At 38.9% G+C, this 18,272-nt stretch overlaps 2 protein-coding genes across 4 annotated transcripts in view; one reads left to right on the top strand and one right to left on the bottom strand.

The window, feature by feature from the left end:
• Positions 1–18,272, top strand: part of KCNJ5 (potassium inwardly rectifying channel subfamily J member 5) — a 62,817-nt gene that overhangs the window by 2,871 nt on the left and 41,674 nt on the right. For 2 of the 3 annotated variants that reach the window (XM_075190495.1, XM_075190496.1), the window contains exon 2: positions 6,894–6,941. In XM_075190495.1, coding sequence (XP_075046596.1) covers positions 6,895–6,941 — 47 coding nt within the window. In that variant the 5' untranslated portion in view covers position 6,894. Of the gene's footprint in view, positions 1–5,430; positions 5,652–6,893; positions 6,942–18,272 lie in introns of those variants that run through there. The other variant, XM_075190498.1, reaches the window with a different exon arrangement.
• On the bottom strand, positions 10,171–12,076 carry KCNJ1 (potassium inwardly rectifying channel subfamily J member 1). Its single transcript, XM_075190500.1, has one exon. The coding sequence runs from the start codon at positions 12,068–12,070 to the stop codon at positions 10,952–10,954; it is 1,119 nt and encodes a 372-aa protein (XP_075046601.1). The 5' UTR covers positions 12,071–12,076; the 3' UTR covers positions 10,171–10,951.

Genomic DNA, 18,272 nt, shown 5'->3' on the forward strand with positions numbered 1-18,272 from the left:
TACCGTGACTGGACTGTCCCCTCGTATCCCCCTCATACCGTGACTGGACTGTCCCCTCGTATCCCCCTCATACCGTGACTGGACTGTCCCCTCGTATCCCCCTCATACCGTGACTGGACTGTCCCCTCGTATCCCCCTCATACCGTGACTGGACTGTCCCCTCGTATCCCCCTCATACTGTGACTGGACTGCCCCCTCGTATCCCACTCATACCTTGACTGGACTGTCCCCTCGTATTCCCCTCGTACTTTGACTGGACTGTCCCCTCATAATATCCCCCTCATACCGTGACTGGACTGTCCTCTCGTATCCCCCTCATACTGTGACTGGGCTGTCCCCTCATAACGTGACTGGACTGCCCCCTCGTATCCCACTCATACCTTGACTGGACTGTCCCCTCGTATTCCCCTCGTACTTTGACTGGACGGTCCCCTCATAACGTGACTGGACTGCCCCCTCGTATCCCACTCATACCTTGACTGGACTGTCCCCTCGTATTCCCCTCGTACTTTGACTGGACGGTCCCCTCATAATATCCCCCTCATACCGTGACTGGACTGTCCCCTTGTACCTTGACCGGACTGTCCCCTCTTAATATCCCCCTCATACGGTGACTGGACTGTCCCCTCATATACCCCCTTATACCGTGATATGCCTTTTTGTAGGTTATGTTATGACATTTTGCTGCTATCATCCTTACCAGGTGTTTCACAGTTTCTGGTTAGTATACTACTCTGATGTAATATAATTGCCAATAACTGCTACAGGGACAAAAATAGGACTGACTGCTATATATGCCATCTGACCTACATCCGATATGACTGTACTCCCAGTGCCACATTATACTTCCTTTATGATTTAGAGTATATTGTAATTATCTCCTAAAATTGTTGTTTTAAATCTATGTGACATATTTATTATAATTTCCTGGCTCAGCAAAGTTTCTTTTCACTATGTTATCTAACTTCCTCCTGAAGCAGAGATTCATTTCTTTAGTTTGTCATATCCAGATTTCTCCTAATTTTTTTAAATTATAGTTCATGCATTAATTATTTTCTATCTCAATGCTTCCAGATTTGTTTTGCATGATCTTTATTTATTAGATTCAGCTTCATGAATAAAAGGAATTAGATCACACATCAACATAAATTTATTGTCTAGATGTGCTGTGCAGCTTCATACATGTCTGTCACATTCAGTTCTGTAGCCCCTACTCAATTCTGTAAACATTCATGTCAAAGGAGTTTCTACATATCATACAAAATTCAATTGAAATGAATTGTCTATAGAAATGAATGAGCCATAGAAGTCAATAAAAAAATGTAGCACAGCACTGTTTAAACTGCTTGTGTAAACCCCTAATAGTGATGTATCCAATGCCTTCCCATAGACAGGAATGGACCTCTTTAAGTGCGGTGACATGCTTTAAAAGAAATATCCATATACCACACATTCTTTTTTTTGTGAATAATTATTTTTCATTGTTAGTCCAAAAGATTGTTGTGAATATTTCCTTATTAATTTGTGGCAGTAAAAAATAAAATATTTACATACAAAAATATAATGTAATACATTCAAATACAATTAAGGTTATTAAAACAATAATGTGGGTCTGTTAGTACTACTTCCCAGTGTTATTTACATATTTTGGTATTGACTGTTTATTTTCAGGTGTGGTGGAACCTATATTTGTCGATTGGGCAGCATTCATTTGAGTGCTGTAAGAAGTTCATACTTATTGTTTTGTAACATGTTTTAAATGTTCCGAAATGGAGCAAGCCGGGATGAAAAAACTGTATCACAATGGAACCGCACTTTGATTGAAGTTTGGATATTAATGAGCATATTTGCATTGAATAGAATAGATACTATTTTAACTTGTAATTTGCAATCAGTTAGTACAGTTTCAGTGAGTATATTTAGCACTGTGTATATGATTATTTAGTTACATAACTAGAGCATTGGCTCCAAATACAGTAAATGCTTGTCTATAGACTTGCAGGCCTTCAAAGCTGTAATGCGCCCTCTGGTGGCCCATCTGGTAGTTTTGTGTAATACTGGTAGTACATTTTAGTAGTTGTGGATAAAGTGGAAGTTTAAAACTGGGAGTGATCTACTACTAAAGATCAATCTTGTAACCCTTTTTAAATTGATCTAAACCATCAAAGTAATTATTTATCCCAACTGGCTAATCTTTTAGGCAATGATTTGTTGGCTATTTCCGTCCAAAATAAAAGGTGAAGTCCCCAGCGATGTTTTTTGCTGTAGCTTTGGAAAACTGGTGATTATAGGTCAATTTGCTTTTAATAGGATTGGTGATGAGGAACTAGAACTCTATAAAATAGGATTTTGTCAATATTTGTAAAGGCAATCTTTAGAAAGTGACTATAGAATTATTGTACGGTGGTTTGACTCCTGTCCATTAAGAAGAGGAAACTGAGGCTACAGTGGGTACACCAAAGCTGGACAGCTGAAGATTGGAAAAACGCTGCACAGACTGACAAATCACGATTTCTGCTGCAACTTGGAGATGGTAGGGTGAAAATTTGGCATAAAAACATGAATACATGGATCCATCCTGCCTTGTTTCAACTGTGCACACTACTGGTGGTAGTGTAATGGCACACCTTAGGCCCCTTAAGGCCAATTGAGCATTGTTTAAATTACACATCATACCTCAGTATTGTTGCTGACCATGTGCATCCTTTTATAGTCAAAGTCTACCAATCTTCTAATGGCTGCTTCCAGTAGGATAACGTGCCCTATCACAACCACACGTCATCTCAAGCTGGTTCCATGACATCCACGGGCACCTTTGGGATGTGGTGGAATGGGGGATTTGCAGCATGAATGTGCAGCTGACTGATCTGCAGCAATTTACTTGATGCTATCTTGTCACCATGGGCTAGAATCTCTAGGAATGTTTCCAGCACCTTGTTATATCCGTCATCAGATTGCTTATTAATACTTTTTATTACACCTGAAAAATAGAAAAACTGTGGCACAGGGATCACCCCACAAGTTACTTGGCCTGGGACTCCCGCAGCTCAGTTTCGCCAGCGCTGTCCTATACAGCAGCCGCGGCGCTGACTAAGAAGCGTCTGCGGCGGTGCTGTATTGTTGTATACAATACAGCACCGCCGCGGACGCTTCTTTGACAGCGCCGCGGCTGCTGTATAGGACAGTGGCCACTTAGTTAGCGCAGGGGGGGTTTCTAGAGACTCAGAAACCCCCCCCCTGCATGCGCCACTGACCTGCCCTTCTTCCTGGTGGACCCTAAAAACTCATTAGTCAAATTATAAGCAGTTGTTGGTGAGTTTGGATGTTTTTCCAGCTTGAGCATGCGTTATTATTGTTAATAATAATAATAATAGTATTGTCTTTTTTGTGTAGAATGCTAATGTGCTATCAGAGCTGTCTATTGAAGGGATCATGACACAAATAAATAAGATGATATGAAACACAAGGTAAAGATGGCCCTGCCCAAATGAGCTTACAATCTAAGAGGTGTTGGGAACAATTGATGCATAATGTAGCGGAATAATAATTGTAGTGGTGGTGGGGTGAGTGGGTGCGGCTACTGTAAGGCAGCAGCACCATCACCCACCAATAATTAGACTGCCATTGGTGACTCGTGTTTCTGTGCAACTATTGTGGTGTTGTGTGTTAGGGAGAGGGAGAGGAAGTGAAGAAATGAAACGTGAACTAGTTATGGTAGAAATCTTAAAACAGTTGGACTAAAGCCACCTCATTACTTATAGATGAGGCTGCTAAGGTTTAGCAAGTTCTGCAACATAATTATGTATGGATATACACATTTAAATATTTAAGTATCCGGATTACATATACTACTAAGTGATTTATTTCTAAGAAATGAATATATCACCTTTAATGACTCCAGTAATGGGAGCCATTAAAGGTTTTTTTTATATATATATATATATATATATCTTTGTTTTTTAAGAAACACTAAATTTGGCTGTTCAGAAATCAAGGAGATATGGTCCCAATAAATGGGTCCTCTCAATTGTCAAAGTTTGGGACTAGGTCCTGAATGTGCCAAAAAATTGTCAATGCCACAGATAGACTTTCACAACATTGTTTATACAGGGTATGTTCTAGGCCTCAAAGGTTGTTCTGAATAGGCAAACAGGACTGCTGAGATATTCCAAATGTCCAGAGAAGTGTTTATAGTGTGCTACAAAGTGTGATAGCTCTATCTGCATTGTACTTATTGTTGGTGGTGGTATTGGGGGAATTTAAACTTCTAGCGTTCCATAAAGCTCCGTTATTCGAGACCCTCTCTGATCCCAGGAGAGCTATAACGTTAAAATGGAAATGGCATTGTCGTCTGCTATTGCATGTGGTGTTATATGATGTATGATTCTCTTATACTACAGAAACTTACCTGTATACATACAAGCTGCTCTACGGGTTAGAAGAACCCACAAACTGATTGTCACGTGAGACCCTCAAAGGCCCAATGAATATGAGAATTTTATGACTAATAGTCTGTAAGTGTATTCTCTACTCAATCATGTTTTCTGAATAATCTACAGAAACTATCCACCACACCTTGGTTTGGGTGTTAAACCTCGTTGTGCCCCCATGCCCCAAAAATAATGGTCGTTTCCTCGCTCTCCATTACTATACATGATATATATATAGCAACAGGTGGTGTTTAAGTTTAACTATCAATGTAATTGTTAATAAAAAAAAGGGGGTATTTTTGACAAAGCAGAAGTGGAGTATTCCTTACTTGTTACTCATTTGTTTATTTAAAGGTCAAAACTATATTTTGTATGGCATACAATAATTTGGATTACAATGTTTTCTCATGTTCCACATCCATAAGCACCGAGTGGCAATCACGTCATCAAGCCATGAGACGGCCACTAGAAAATGGCGAATCTCTGCTCTTGGTCCTATTAAAATCAATAGTGCACCATATTAGTGGTGATTTACTTATTTGAAATTGCAGGAGCCATCTTTGGCAAAGGCCCCAATTACCATATACATGCTCTAAAATTCATATATTTAAACTTGAAATGTTCCGTGTTATTTACTTTTCATGAATCAAGAAACTGACACTAATTTCGGTGTGTTTCTGTTCACATTCATGTGTAACGCACTCTTTGCTTTGGTGCATTGTGGTAGTGTGTTCTAAACACTTACCTAGTAGTACTCTTGGGTCAGCTACTTGGCCGTAGCTTAGTCTCTCCCACCCTAGTGTCCTGTGGGTATTGGGTAGCAAACAGGTTTCCTGCACATGCAAGTTTGGTTACACAAGAACAGGTGTATTGGACCTGCATCAGCAGGTGATATATTGATGTAGTTGATACAGATGCATTTATATACAGTCTCCATAAATACAGTTTCATAACTTCACTGCACCCATCACATGGCAGTAAGTATTATCTCTCTATCTTTTTCTTTATCACACACCCTTACGCTTCCGGGGGCTGTACACAACTTAACCAAAGACAGTGACTTAAAATAGTGAGCCCGACCAAGATACAACTGGCTGATTGTGGGATGCAATGTTCTCCTGCCATCATAGACCAGCAGCTTGTGTGATAAACTAGAAAGCAATCGATCAAACTCAGAAGATCATTCCTATTATTCAGCTCCCCAGACACTGCAAACAAGAGGTACTGGATTACTTGTACATTACTGTAAGATAAAACATAGCCATGATGTCTGTACAGTGGAAGTGTATTCTGCTTCCTTATAGATTCCTCTGTAAATTCTGAACTATGGTATTTTAAAGCAAATATATACAGTTTTCTAATATTATAAATACTTCCTCTGTGAACTGACTTTGAGAAACTGACATTTTTGTGCTTTTATAACTGATAATTTATGTAGGATCACGAACAGCTTCTGAGTGCTGCTCACCCTGCCAATTGTACATCTTCATTTAATCCCATCCACCCTTACATTATATTAAAGACACTGACGCTATTTGGCATCAAAAAGAGATTTTCACCATTTTATTTGGATAATGTTAATATGGCTATGGTTCGACTGACCCAGATTGTGACCTAAGTTATCCCCCCCTCTTCACCCAGCAAAATGGTGAAAAACACAACTCCCAGAGCTTCAGTAATGGTCTAATTGACCTCCTGCTGATGACAGGGTGGCTTTGAATCACTGTTCTCTTGACCTGTCACTGAGTTCCTTTGTCGAGAAAGCTGATTAGATGATGTGGCAGCTTTTCATTCCACGCTCTGAACACAAGAGGTGTTGAACGCTAAAGATCCCTCTGTCTGGGGAGGAGGGTTGTGAGAATTATATGGTGGAGCCTTCCTGTACCTGAAGATGCTATGTTATAAAAAGATCCTGTCCACACTAGAACCTAAGTCTGAAATGGAAAAAGAGGTGCTGCTTGAGTATATTAACGAAGTGGTTAATAACCCAGATGTTGGGCTGCTAGGGAGCGGTCATCCTGGAGACTCTGTCCAATGAATTTGGTGAACTTGGAAGTAGAAGCTTAGAACTGCAGGTGAGCGATCTGAGAACGCCTGTCCTGAAGGGTGGAGGACCCAAACACCAGATTGGAGGCCCCAAAGGATAATTGGCAGGAGTTGAGCCAGGGGTCAAATCAGAAGCCATGTTGCAGGAGGGTGGCAGAGGATTCAACGGGAAGGAACCAGCATGGCAACTTAACTCCTATTAGAGGTCACCTGTGCCTAAAGAATTACATGAATGACCAAATCGTCAGTCACATATTTTGCTATTTATTTCTTTTTGGGGGATGCCTGGGTGGGGAGTTATGTCTTATGTGTATGTGTGGCTGGAGCTTTTATTACAATATGCTGATAAATTACTGTGTAAAATTATGCACAACATGTTCATTTTTAACACAAAATCTTTTTTAATCCCATTTATAGAATGAAACAATATCCGCCCTTGCCAAGATTACTTGTGACACCACAATTGTGAGTAGTACTTCATTTTTTGTGTTACATTATGAAACCTAAATATTTGTGTAGCCAAATGCTTGCAAAACACCATGTGACCAATGTAAATGTGCACACTATGTTCACCTCCCTGGTAACAGTCACACTCAATAGATATCAGCAGATCTGCTGCATATACGTAATCTGGGTCATATCGCACAGGGCACTGTTACTGCTGTTGTAACTGTATTTACCAGATTTCCTGATAAACATTGAATGGCTCAATTTTATTTATTTTTGTTAATTTATTTATCTTTTCAATTAAATTTTTTGTGTCTCCGAGACACCGTCCAGCATGTTAGTTTCACTTGCCCTAGAGCTATGTTCACACAACTGAAAAATCAAGCCTTCACTTACCCATGCTAGGTACCTGTACTATCCTGCTAACTAAGAGTATAAACGTAATCATAGAACAAACCTACCCAACAGCTAGGCGTGCTAGTCTACAAAATATGTGAATGTTATAAGATTGTTATGCACTGGGATGGGGGATACAGTATCTGTAATGTAAAATTGTAATCTTGAATACAGGGTTATACGACTGCTCCGACTTAAAGAAGCACCATATGTATAATCACAGCCAGCATGTGTATTTATATATGATCTGGTTGAGAGGGGGTTTATTTTTGGTCTCCTATTGTGGACCATTAAACGGCAAGCGGGAGCCCCGCCCCTCTATTGTTGTGACATAGATGCAGGCTGTATTGCCCAGCACCTACACAGAGAGACTTAGGATTGGTGACGGATGGCAGCTCCATATTGACTCTTTGGCTGTCAAACACACCACATCCCTTACCCTGCAGATCTACATAATATATATGCGTTCTTTTCCAGTTTGCACCATGGATGTAGTTGATGATGATAAAGGTAAAAGGACAATATGTGTACTGCAGGCTTTTACCACATTGGTAGAGCGCTCCCTATTTCACTTTTCTTGAGAGAGCCTGGTAAATATTCAATAATCATCTCTTGGTAGATTAGGAACGCGTGGCCGACTGGTATCTTTCTGACCATGAGACAAGTCCACCAAAATGGCCCATTAAATGGATGGCTGTGAACCCAGGAGGCGATTGACCCAGGGGCCAGCCCTCCTGTGCAGTGCTAAACAAAGTAACCCATCCTGAAGTATGTGGAAGTAGATCGCTACGTGTTTAATCCCTGAGTAAATCAGAACAGGAACAGTACTTGTTTATTTAGCTCACCTCCCTGGGGGGAAAGTCACATTCTTTCCATAAATGTACAGCTTCTGTTCTTTGCTACTTACTTCATGTTTTTATTCTCGCCTTTGGATGGAAAACCTTGTCTCTTGGCCGGCAAAACCAGTCTTAACTGGGAACGTTAATAAATATTTCCCTTGCTGTGAACATTAATGGCTAACCTATGTGTCCTTAGAGAGGGACGGAGTACACGTCTATCCTTTGTATACGGTTTAGGATCTCCCTGCGGTCAATAGGGAGCCTAAAATAACCCTTCAAACTGTCTTTGCTGGCCTGGTGATTTGTGATAACTTGTCACTATAAGTCAGGCCTTGTTATCTAATTAGTGAAATGGTATCGGCATGATGGAAGGAGAAAATTAACCTCAGGCTTCAGTCTCTCACACTCTAATCAGTTGCACACTTTCTGCTGTCTAATATTATAGTTTGAAACTTGCTGGACTTGATAAACTTGTATAGTTATGGACATTGATATCTGCTCATGCAATTTTCACCATTGTGTATAGTAGCTGAATGTCAGAATGTGATCTGTTTGTATATTTTAATAACCTGTGTTTACTAATAGGTGCAGTGTGTGTGTGTATATAATATATGTATACACATATATATCCATACACATCCTGTTCCATCATATCCGGAATTGTCCGTTTGGTGGATAGGGCATGCTCTGGTACTCGGAAACTGTGCATTAAATAACTTATTCCCGGAGCTACAGCACCCGGCATATTCAGCAGGATACTAGTGTTATCCAGCTGGGTATGTCTACTACAGAGTAGTGTCACCCTGCAGACCAATAGGAAGCTGCTTGCTGGTTTCCTATTGGTCAGTGGCATTGCACCATAGGGTGGATCTACATCACCCCTGGGGCCTCATTGTTTTTAAAATTCACTCTTATATGTCTCCTGCATCACAAAATGTTATGTAATGGCTAAGATATCAAATTTAAGCGCATGCTTGTTGTCAGCAGAGGTCTTTCTTGAACACAAACTATTAACAAGTAACAATAAATATAATATGTGCGATTAATGCAAGATCCTACTATCAGCAGAAGAAAAGTTCCTGCACGTTGCATTGACAGAAATGAGGCATTTTTAATGTTTATTTGTCCATAAAAACAAAACATAAAAACTATTATTAGCAGTGTACTATGATTGTGAATTTTGTAGGCTCATCTCCCTTTCTTTAAATCCAGACAGTGATATCTGCACCCAACCCCACACTGGACAGTCCTCCTCCCTGGGCCCTGGACCTGCATTAACTGTCGGCTTAATTGTTCCTAGTAACTTGCAATCACTTCAAAGTGCTGTTCTCACTTAGAACACTATTAAAACAGTGCCAATGAAATTGTTGAAAATCCACATTTGAGTGCTTAAAAGGTACATATCAATAATCAAATTGGTACATTAATATACAGTAATGACCATTATAACCTTAACGATACACAGATTTCTTCTCCCTAGCGCTAATGTAACAGTATACTGTCTTAAAAACAAAACAATAGAACAATTTTAAAGTTCTTTTAGAAAAATAGATATTTATTAAACGGCCAACAGGTCTATATCTCTATTATGTCCCTCTGGGGTCACCAATAGGTCTGTGACGTAACTCCTTCCAAGTCTCCCCTTTACGATTACTACAATCTACTTGCTCTATTTCCCATAATATAGCTCATGTCATTGTTGTTTTAGAAAGATGGGGATTGAGTGCGATGACCCCAGAAAGTCTGTACATTGTCGATCATCTTATTGATAAATAAATGTGCAATCACCTTGGCTTCCCTTAATATTATTCCAATGCCTTCTTCCTCTAGACTCTTAGGGGTAAATGTATGAAGCTGCGAGTTTCCATCTGGTTTGAAAAGTGGAGATGTTGCCTATAGCAACCAATCAAATTCTAGCTTTCATTTTGTAGAATGTGCTAAATAAATAAGTAGAATCTGATTGGTTGCCATAGGCAACATCTCCACTTTTTAAACCCACTGAAAACCCGCAACTTGATAAATTTACCCCTTAGTCTTCAAAAAGGCTGTGCCCAATAGATCATCTCCATATCGCTTCCATAGGAACCTCCTCTACAACTGCTTTCTTTGATCTTCAAAGTATACTTTTAGGACAGTTTCCCCTAAAACGTTGAAACTGTCCAAATACTCTGTTATGTACCCAGTTTTGGTGGTGACTGCTGTGTGCATGAAGATGGGTTTTACAATCAACACTTCATTACATTTTTTGTCTGAATTTTGTTATCCACAATCGGTGCAACCAAGTGCAAGCGGTCTATATGTAACAGATGGTTTGTGTCTCTAAGTCAGGAAGGTAATGTCAACACTATTGGCTGTAGAAAATTAACTATATGCTTCACAATTTTTATGAAATAATAATTGCTTTGAATAATTAGACAGCCAGCTGGGTTACCATGGCTTTTGTGGACTTTTGGTGGAGAATAAAAAAAATGAAATTATGAGGAACTCATTGAAAATACAATGGCAATTAATATCCTCCTGAAAAGGTTATATTGAACAGTCTGATGGGAAATAAGAAATTATAAACTGTGGACAAAAGGGGAGTATAGTAATTCAGGGTAAAGCTGAATACTGTAAGGAAGATATGAGACTATTGAGAATTGAAGAGACTTATGTTTTGATGAAGAAGGGAACAACGCAGAACTACCTGACACAAAGAAAAGATCTGTTAATAGATGGAGGAAGAAGTGATGTTAATATAGTTTATGTACTACCATTTTAAAGACTATTTACCTCCACTCCACTTTTTCATGTCTACATTTTAGTCTCCGTGGCATCTGAAATATTTATGTTGATAAAGGCTGGGTTGTCGTAGCCCATCTTAAGCTTGACTTTAGCATTCCTCTCGTTATAGAGACAAAATGCACAGTGTGGAGTTTCCACCTCAACGGTCTTGCTGAAGTTGCTGAAGTCCACACGATATTTGCCTTCGTCTGTTGTTGACACAATTGGTGCAAATCGATATCCCCAGAGTACTTCATCAGGGATGTAGGATGTCCGCACCTGACAAGTTGCACTTGTGGCCTCAACTGTACCATCTAAGAAAACCACAAGCTCAAAATCGTGTTGAAGTAGTGTCTCAGCTGACATCTCGAAGAACGGACTGTTTTTATTAATGATATGGTAGATTGTCAATGGAGAAACAATAAAAAGGTTCTCGTTTCCTTCATCCACTAGGAATTCAATGTTTATTTGATCTAGAATGATAGTCTCTCCTTCTGGAGTTACTGTGGTTTTCAGCAATTTTCCATAAATATGGCTACCTATCAGCAAGCTCTTCCGTAGGTTTGCCACTCGAATAAGTAGACAAAGTTTTCCTCCTCTCTTGCTAATGACTGCGTTTTTGCTGAAGGTTATTGTTTTACCCCTTTTTTTAGGTCTTGAGATCTTGGCTAGGATAGCTCCGCACATGAATGCGTTAATGATTACCCCCAGAATAGACTGAATTATCAGTAGGAATATCGCTGTGCCACACTGCTCAGTCACACATCGGAACCCATAGCCAATGGTCACCTGGGTTTCCAGAGAGAAGAGAAATGAAGAGGTCAACCCGTTAATATTTTCAACACATGGGGTGCGATTACTGGGGGGGTTAAATTCTGGGAGGTCCTTATGCAAGTAGGCAACAGCATACCACAGTAAGCCAAAAAGAAACCAGCTCCCCAAAAAAGCTGAAATGAAGACTGTCATCTTGTACCTCCATTTTAAGTCCAGGACAGTGGTCCAGATATCGGACAAGAAAGCTAATCTAGATTTCTCTTCCACATTCCCAAACTCAATGTTACACCTTCCATCTTTAGACACCAGTCGTGCCCGTCGCCGTTTGTGTTCTGCCAAGGGAATGTTGAGCTTCTTCCGTAGATAGGAAAACATTTTGGCTATGAAAGAACTTCACCTGAAAGTGAAGGAAAATATAAGGTTGATTAAATATTTCCAATGGAAGCATGCGATGCTTTCACTCAATTATATACACAACTGGGATAAATGCTGGAATGTGAAGGGCTTTTTATCATCCTGTTTATCCAGGGAAGATTTCATTTCCGAAGCATAAACCTTTGTCAATGGAATAATATGTGATCGCATTATGTCTCACCTGTCTCTTTTTCTTACAAGTTTAAGCTCTCTATTGCTAGATATACCAACCTTGTTTTATTTGCTTTAATTGATTACTAAATAACTACCTCCTGACAGGTTTTTCAATTCCAAGCTTAATCAAGCAGTTGGGTCTAAGATCAATCCTCAAATTATATTTTTACTTGTCCACCTTGACAGGACGCCAGATAATGTACTGAAAAATCTTGTTAGCCAGTGTTGTCTATTTGTAAGGTTGAAAAGTGCTCCGTGCCCGGGACAGTGGGGAAAACAGAGCAAACATACAACAGGGACATACAAGGTAGTCATAATAAGTACAGTGAGAACAAATGGTTGGGAGGACCCTGCCTGGGAGAACTTACACCCTAATGGGTAAAGGGCAGAATTGAGGAGGAAGTATGGCTCAAAGTGGAGATTGGAACAGTAATCTTCACTCTGTTAATTGCATCCAGGCATATATTACGCTGCTCATCTGCACCTGATATTCTTTATTGGTTTTGAGGATGGTTATGTCAGACGCTACGGAATCTGTGGAGCCATAGAAATAAACAATGGAAATTCTGATAGCGAGGCTGTACTCTCTGCTGCAAATAGTTGCTGCTGCTTGGTGCTATCTCTGTCTCCTAGCCATTGGTGTGGTACTTTTACGTACGTTGTCTTTTTCATTTTTTTTATTCTATCTGACAGATGGAAACGTGAAAAGTAATAGTTTTTTAAATTTGTTCAGGGGCTAAAATTAGAGATGACATTTTATTTTTTAGGGCACTGATTCTACATTGGAGTATGGAAATGTTTGTGTTTCGTATTTGGCAGTATCCTTTATAAAATCCTTTTATTATTGTCAAATCATTTAAAAAAAAATGATTATAAAAAATATGTAAATAAAATTGTCCCACAGTATAGGAATCATCCAAATGTCATTTACCAATGCAGTTTACAGATTGAAAGCAAACATCTGATTGGTTGCTACGGGCAACACCACCTTTTCTACAGTTATCTGTTGAGAACAGTTTTCATAAATGTCCCTCACATGTGACAGATTCTGCCCTGTGTGTGGTGCTGGTCTCTGTGATGTCATCTATCACTCAGCGGCTTTGTGTTAGCCAGTGCTCGTTTCTAGGGTAGGCAGGCAGGGGACAGTGGAGATTATGGACGCATGGCCCATTTTTTAGTGATCTTTTGATTTTGTCAAAGACAGGTAAGAAAACAATTTACTTGGGTTAGGTTTTTTTTTTCTTGGCATGTACTTTACATAAAGAGGCAAGTTATTTCCTTTAAAAGTAGAAAAGATGAAAATTGTAAAGTGATGAGATAAACGCAAATGAACTGGGGCAAATTATAACAATAAGGAGTGAATTATTTACCAAGTTAATGGTGCATACTGTTTCTTACTACTCTTACTCACTTCATTTTACTGTGGAAAATTCCCAATGTATAAGTTAGATTAGACTTGTAGGAGCGCTACTCATTACCATTCTTCAGATGGAAAAATGATATTGTGAGTGAAGGTGCAACATTCATAGACATATCTATGGCAATCTTACAGAATATTATGGGTTGAACCCAATGGACATTTGTTTTTTTGTTTGTTTTTTGTTTTTGGTTTATCCTAAGCCACTGTGGCAAGGTGCCCATACATGCTCTGATGTTCACTGCCAGTCAGTCCACTTGGGGGGTATGCGATGGTATGTCATACCGCCTCTTCTCCTACCTCCTACTCCCTTATATATAAGGGTGTGTGTGTGTGTGTGTATATATATATATATATATATATATATATATATATATATATATATATATATATATATATATATATATATATATATATATATATATATATATATATATGTGTATATAAGTTAGTGGAAGTGGGGGGTATGGGGGAGGTGTCATCGCCATTATTATTATTATTATTATTATTATTATTATTATATATATTCCATTCACTTGCATTCTCCATACTGCCACTTTATAGCTCTTTGCCGAGGATTTTAAGCCACTAAAAATATAATTTATTTAAAACTGTATACATATAGGGAGGTTGGTTGCATCTGGCCACAGCAGTGCTCGCTGAGCTCAAAGACAAGTGCTTTGTGGGAGAGGGTTACGGGCAATCATACTCATAGTTATTATGATATTCTGTTCTATTTATATTTAAATTAGGATTGCAATTCTGACATTTCAAGAGTGGTATGCCTGAAATAAAATATTTAATTATGGGAAAAAAATTATCTTATACTGCTGTGATATACTGGAAAATGAGACTTAAAATTATCAGCCACAGAAGCAGCTCAATGACTGTCAAATACTCTGCGGACAAGTACCGGATCGCTTTCATATTAACTGTCCTATAAATGACTAAAAATGCCTTCATCCCCTGACAGAGTTTATTTTTTAACAGTGAGTGACAGCTTCCGCACACCTTGTTGAAATATCATCCACACATATCTCTGGAAAGTGCGTTGTGTTTTTTGTAACACATGTTTTTAAATCGAGTTAAAAATATTATTAATATGGAGCGCTCAGTTTCCCATCTTGGTAGTGGTGTCCCCTGTGATCTAGTAAAGACAGGAAGTGGGGCAGCCTCCAGCCATCCGCATCGCTCTACTGAGCATGCACAGAGGCAGTTCAGCTCTCAGCAGATTCTTCCAGTTGACAGTTGAGCTGTAAAGATGTGATAACTGGAGCTGCATCCTTTTTGTGTTCTCTTACTTATATATAGATATATAAAGTGAGTGGAGGCACAAAATATATATGAATAACCTGTTCTCTGGAATTTACTATAAAATTGTTAAGTACATTAACTGCATAAGCTTGTCATACTGTCAGTCTGCTACAGTTAGTATCATCTGTGAGCAACTGTATATATCATCTCTTACAACAAGTTCTGAAATAAAACCAACAAATTGGTTAAGTCTAAAAGCTTCTTGTGGATTAACAGCTACCACCAACGCTGCTAACACCTATTACATATCAGGGCACTTGTGCTTTTATAAGATTTCATGCCAATAAATATAACCTTGTTCTATGTTTTTCTCCATAATTGAATATTGTATTTATATTTAGTTTTATTTTCAAAGTCATTTACTACTAACAATCTATTGTTCTACTTTCCAATCATTCTCTGGTAAATAATTTTTCTGTGAGATCTTGTTCTAATATGCTCTGGCTTTTCTGTATTGTTGCTAGTTGTTTGTATAGTCAAAATTGTATAGTAATGTCTAGTTGGAAATGTTTACTCAATGACTAAAGTGTGTGTTTGTATATAATTACAACTTTTATTGATTTCATTATCATTCATCAAACATGTTTTGTTACAAGGGGGATTCTTTTTTGCTCTGAAATAAGACCCAAAGCTGCTGTCTGGGTATCCAATGTACATATTACAGCGCATCTAGGTCATATAAGGGACAAACAAAACAACAACAATTTTGCCCAATAATATACATACCTAGTTGAAAAGCACGGTATGAAGCCTCCGTGTTTCAGCATCTGCTGTGAAACTTGCCAAAAGCATGTACAAGACGATACATTCAATCCTTCTAAAGGTGAAATTTGTGTTCACATGCCAACAATGTCAGCAATTGTGCAATGTACAATTACACACGGACATTTGGCTAATGCTGGTCAGGTGTTGTGCTGACAGTGTACACACTGCAATATTAATATACACTTAGTGCTATTCATACGGGCAGCACAGTGGCTCAGTGGTTAGCACTTCTGCCTCACAGCGCTGGGGTCAAGAGTTCAATTACCGACCATGGCCTTATCTGTGTGGAGTTTGTATGTTCTCCCCGTATTTGCGTGGGTTTCCTCCGGGTGCTCCGGTTTCCTTCCACACTCCAAAAACATACTGGAAGGTTAATTGGTTGCTAACAAATTGACCCTAGTCTGTGTGTGTGTGTGTGTGTGTGTGTGTGTGTTAGGGAATTTCAACTGTAAGCCCCAATGGGGCAGGGACTGATGTGAGTGAGTTCTCTGTACAGTGCTGCGGAATTAGTGGCGCTATATAAATAAATGGTGATAATAATAATAGCTAATGCTGGTCAGGTGTTGTGCTGACAGTGTACACACTACAATATTAATAGATACTTAATGCTACGCATAGCTAATTCTGGTCAGGTGTTGTGCTGACAGTGTACACACTACAATATTAATAGATACTTAGTGCTACTCATAGCTAATGCTGGTCAGGGGTTGTGCTGACAGTGTACACACTACAATATTCATTATCAATATTTATTTATATAGCGCCAGCAGATTCCATAGCGCTTTGCATTGGAAAAAAACAGTAATAAAACAGTACTGGGTAATACCTACATACATAGAGGTAAGAAAGCCCTTCTTGCAAGCTTGCAATCTATGGGACAGTTGGTTGGTACACAAGGGTAAGTGCTACATTATATTGAATATTTGTCCAGCTAGAATGCAAAGGTTGCAAAGAATTTAGTGGGCTGTGTGCTCCAGGGCAGGTGTTAGTGCCGATTGATAGTGATGATGGTCACGTATACAGCTAGAACATGTTTGCAATCAGGAGCAATTGTAAAAATGCATTCTATGTACAATAGACCCTCATAACATTATAATATATGTGTTTTATGGAAGAAATTGTTTTTTACTGTTTTATCATTAAGGACTGTATCATTAACAGACATTAATTGATTCTTCTTTTTTCCTTCTGTGCGTTCTGCTGGGACTTTATATTGCACATATGTTTTGGACGTTTCCTACAGTGTATTGTCTGTTAGAGCAGAGCGCACCCAGCCCCGTATTCACCACCAGATGTTTCTTTAAATCTGGTCCTTATTGAATACAGTCGTGTGTATACTTATATTTATGTGTGTTATATAAAAACACGCAATACATTTGTTTTGTGTGCCTTTAGTGCTACTCCTAGCCAATGTTGGTCAGGTGCTGTGCTGACAGTGTACGTGCCACAATATAAATGGGTACATGGGGGGAATGTATCAAGCTGTGTTGTTTTTGTGTGCTTTATAAACCGTTGTATAACGGCAGCGAATTTCACCTCCAAACTGACAAATGTATTATCCAGCAGTTTGGAGCGTCAAAACTCATCATGTGTGGCGGTTTTAAAACTGTTTAGTCACAATCGAAAAATAGAAATGGTTGTGAGAGGCAATAGGCATGTTAACGGAGCTGTTTTGTCATTGAGAACATTGGAGGGGACAATCATTATTTATTAAGTGGGCAAGTGTCATCATGCACATTTGTATTCTTACTGTGGTGAATAGTCAGGACAGCAATCTGTAATGTGGTTTATTTGAACATTGCTATTTTCCTGCAGTTTTCTATTCGTTTGCCCCTTTCAGACATCTGCGGTTTTAATCCATTCTTTAAAACATGATAAAACATCCTTCTGAATCTTAGTTGATGGCATTACTTTTAAATTGTTGTGCCCAGAGTAATATTTGAGATATAATCCTGTTCAGGTAAAATGCTAAAACCTTTAATAAAATGTCTTATCTCTAAGATTAAGAAGTGTCACTCATTGTTCCTCTGGAATGACCTAACAAAGGATGATAATGATGATTGTTAAAGGGACTATAAAATGTTTATTGCTCATTCTCTGATACAATACTAGAGGTCAAATCAAGGGCGTGCCTACCTTAGGTAGAGGCTGTGCAACTGCTATTGGACTGCCATCCCTGTCAAACATGTATATAGGAGTTTATCACCATTGGGGTGATACATGGACCCACAAATGTCTAATTACGCCTCTGGGTCAGATCCTCTATCAGGTCTTGTATGCACAGATGTTCTCTAAAGTGTTTACTGCGCATTCTCAAAGCCTAAATGCGCTTTGATGTTCGTAGAGCAGAATGTAAGAAGGGACCTGAACATACACACGTGCACCCACACATTTTCTGGAAGCCCTTCTCTTTGCTAAGTAAGTTTCAATTTCTGCATTTTGTCATGCTTTGAATACAATGTGAACACAAGGACAAATTCATAAAAAAAAAAC

Source organism: Mixophyes fleayi, chromosome 11 (genome assembly GCF_038048845.1).
Source record: "Mixophyes fleayi isolate aMixFle1 chromosome 11, aMixFle1.hap1, whole genome shotgun sequence".
NCBI classification, from domain to species: domain Eukaryota; kingdom Metazoa; phylum Chordata; class Amphibia; order Anura; family Limnodynastidae; genus Mixophyes; species Mixophyes fleayi.

Excerpts from the sequence above, each read along its gene's own strand:
- KCNJ1 (XM_075190500.1), bottom strand. The coding sequence starts at position 12,070 with ATGTTTTCCTATCTACGGAAGAAGCTCAACATTCCCTTGGCAGAACAC.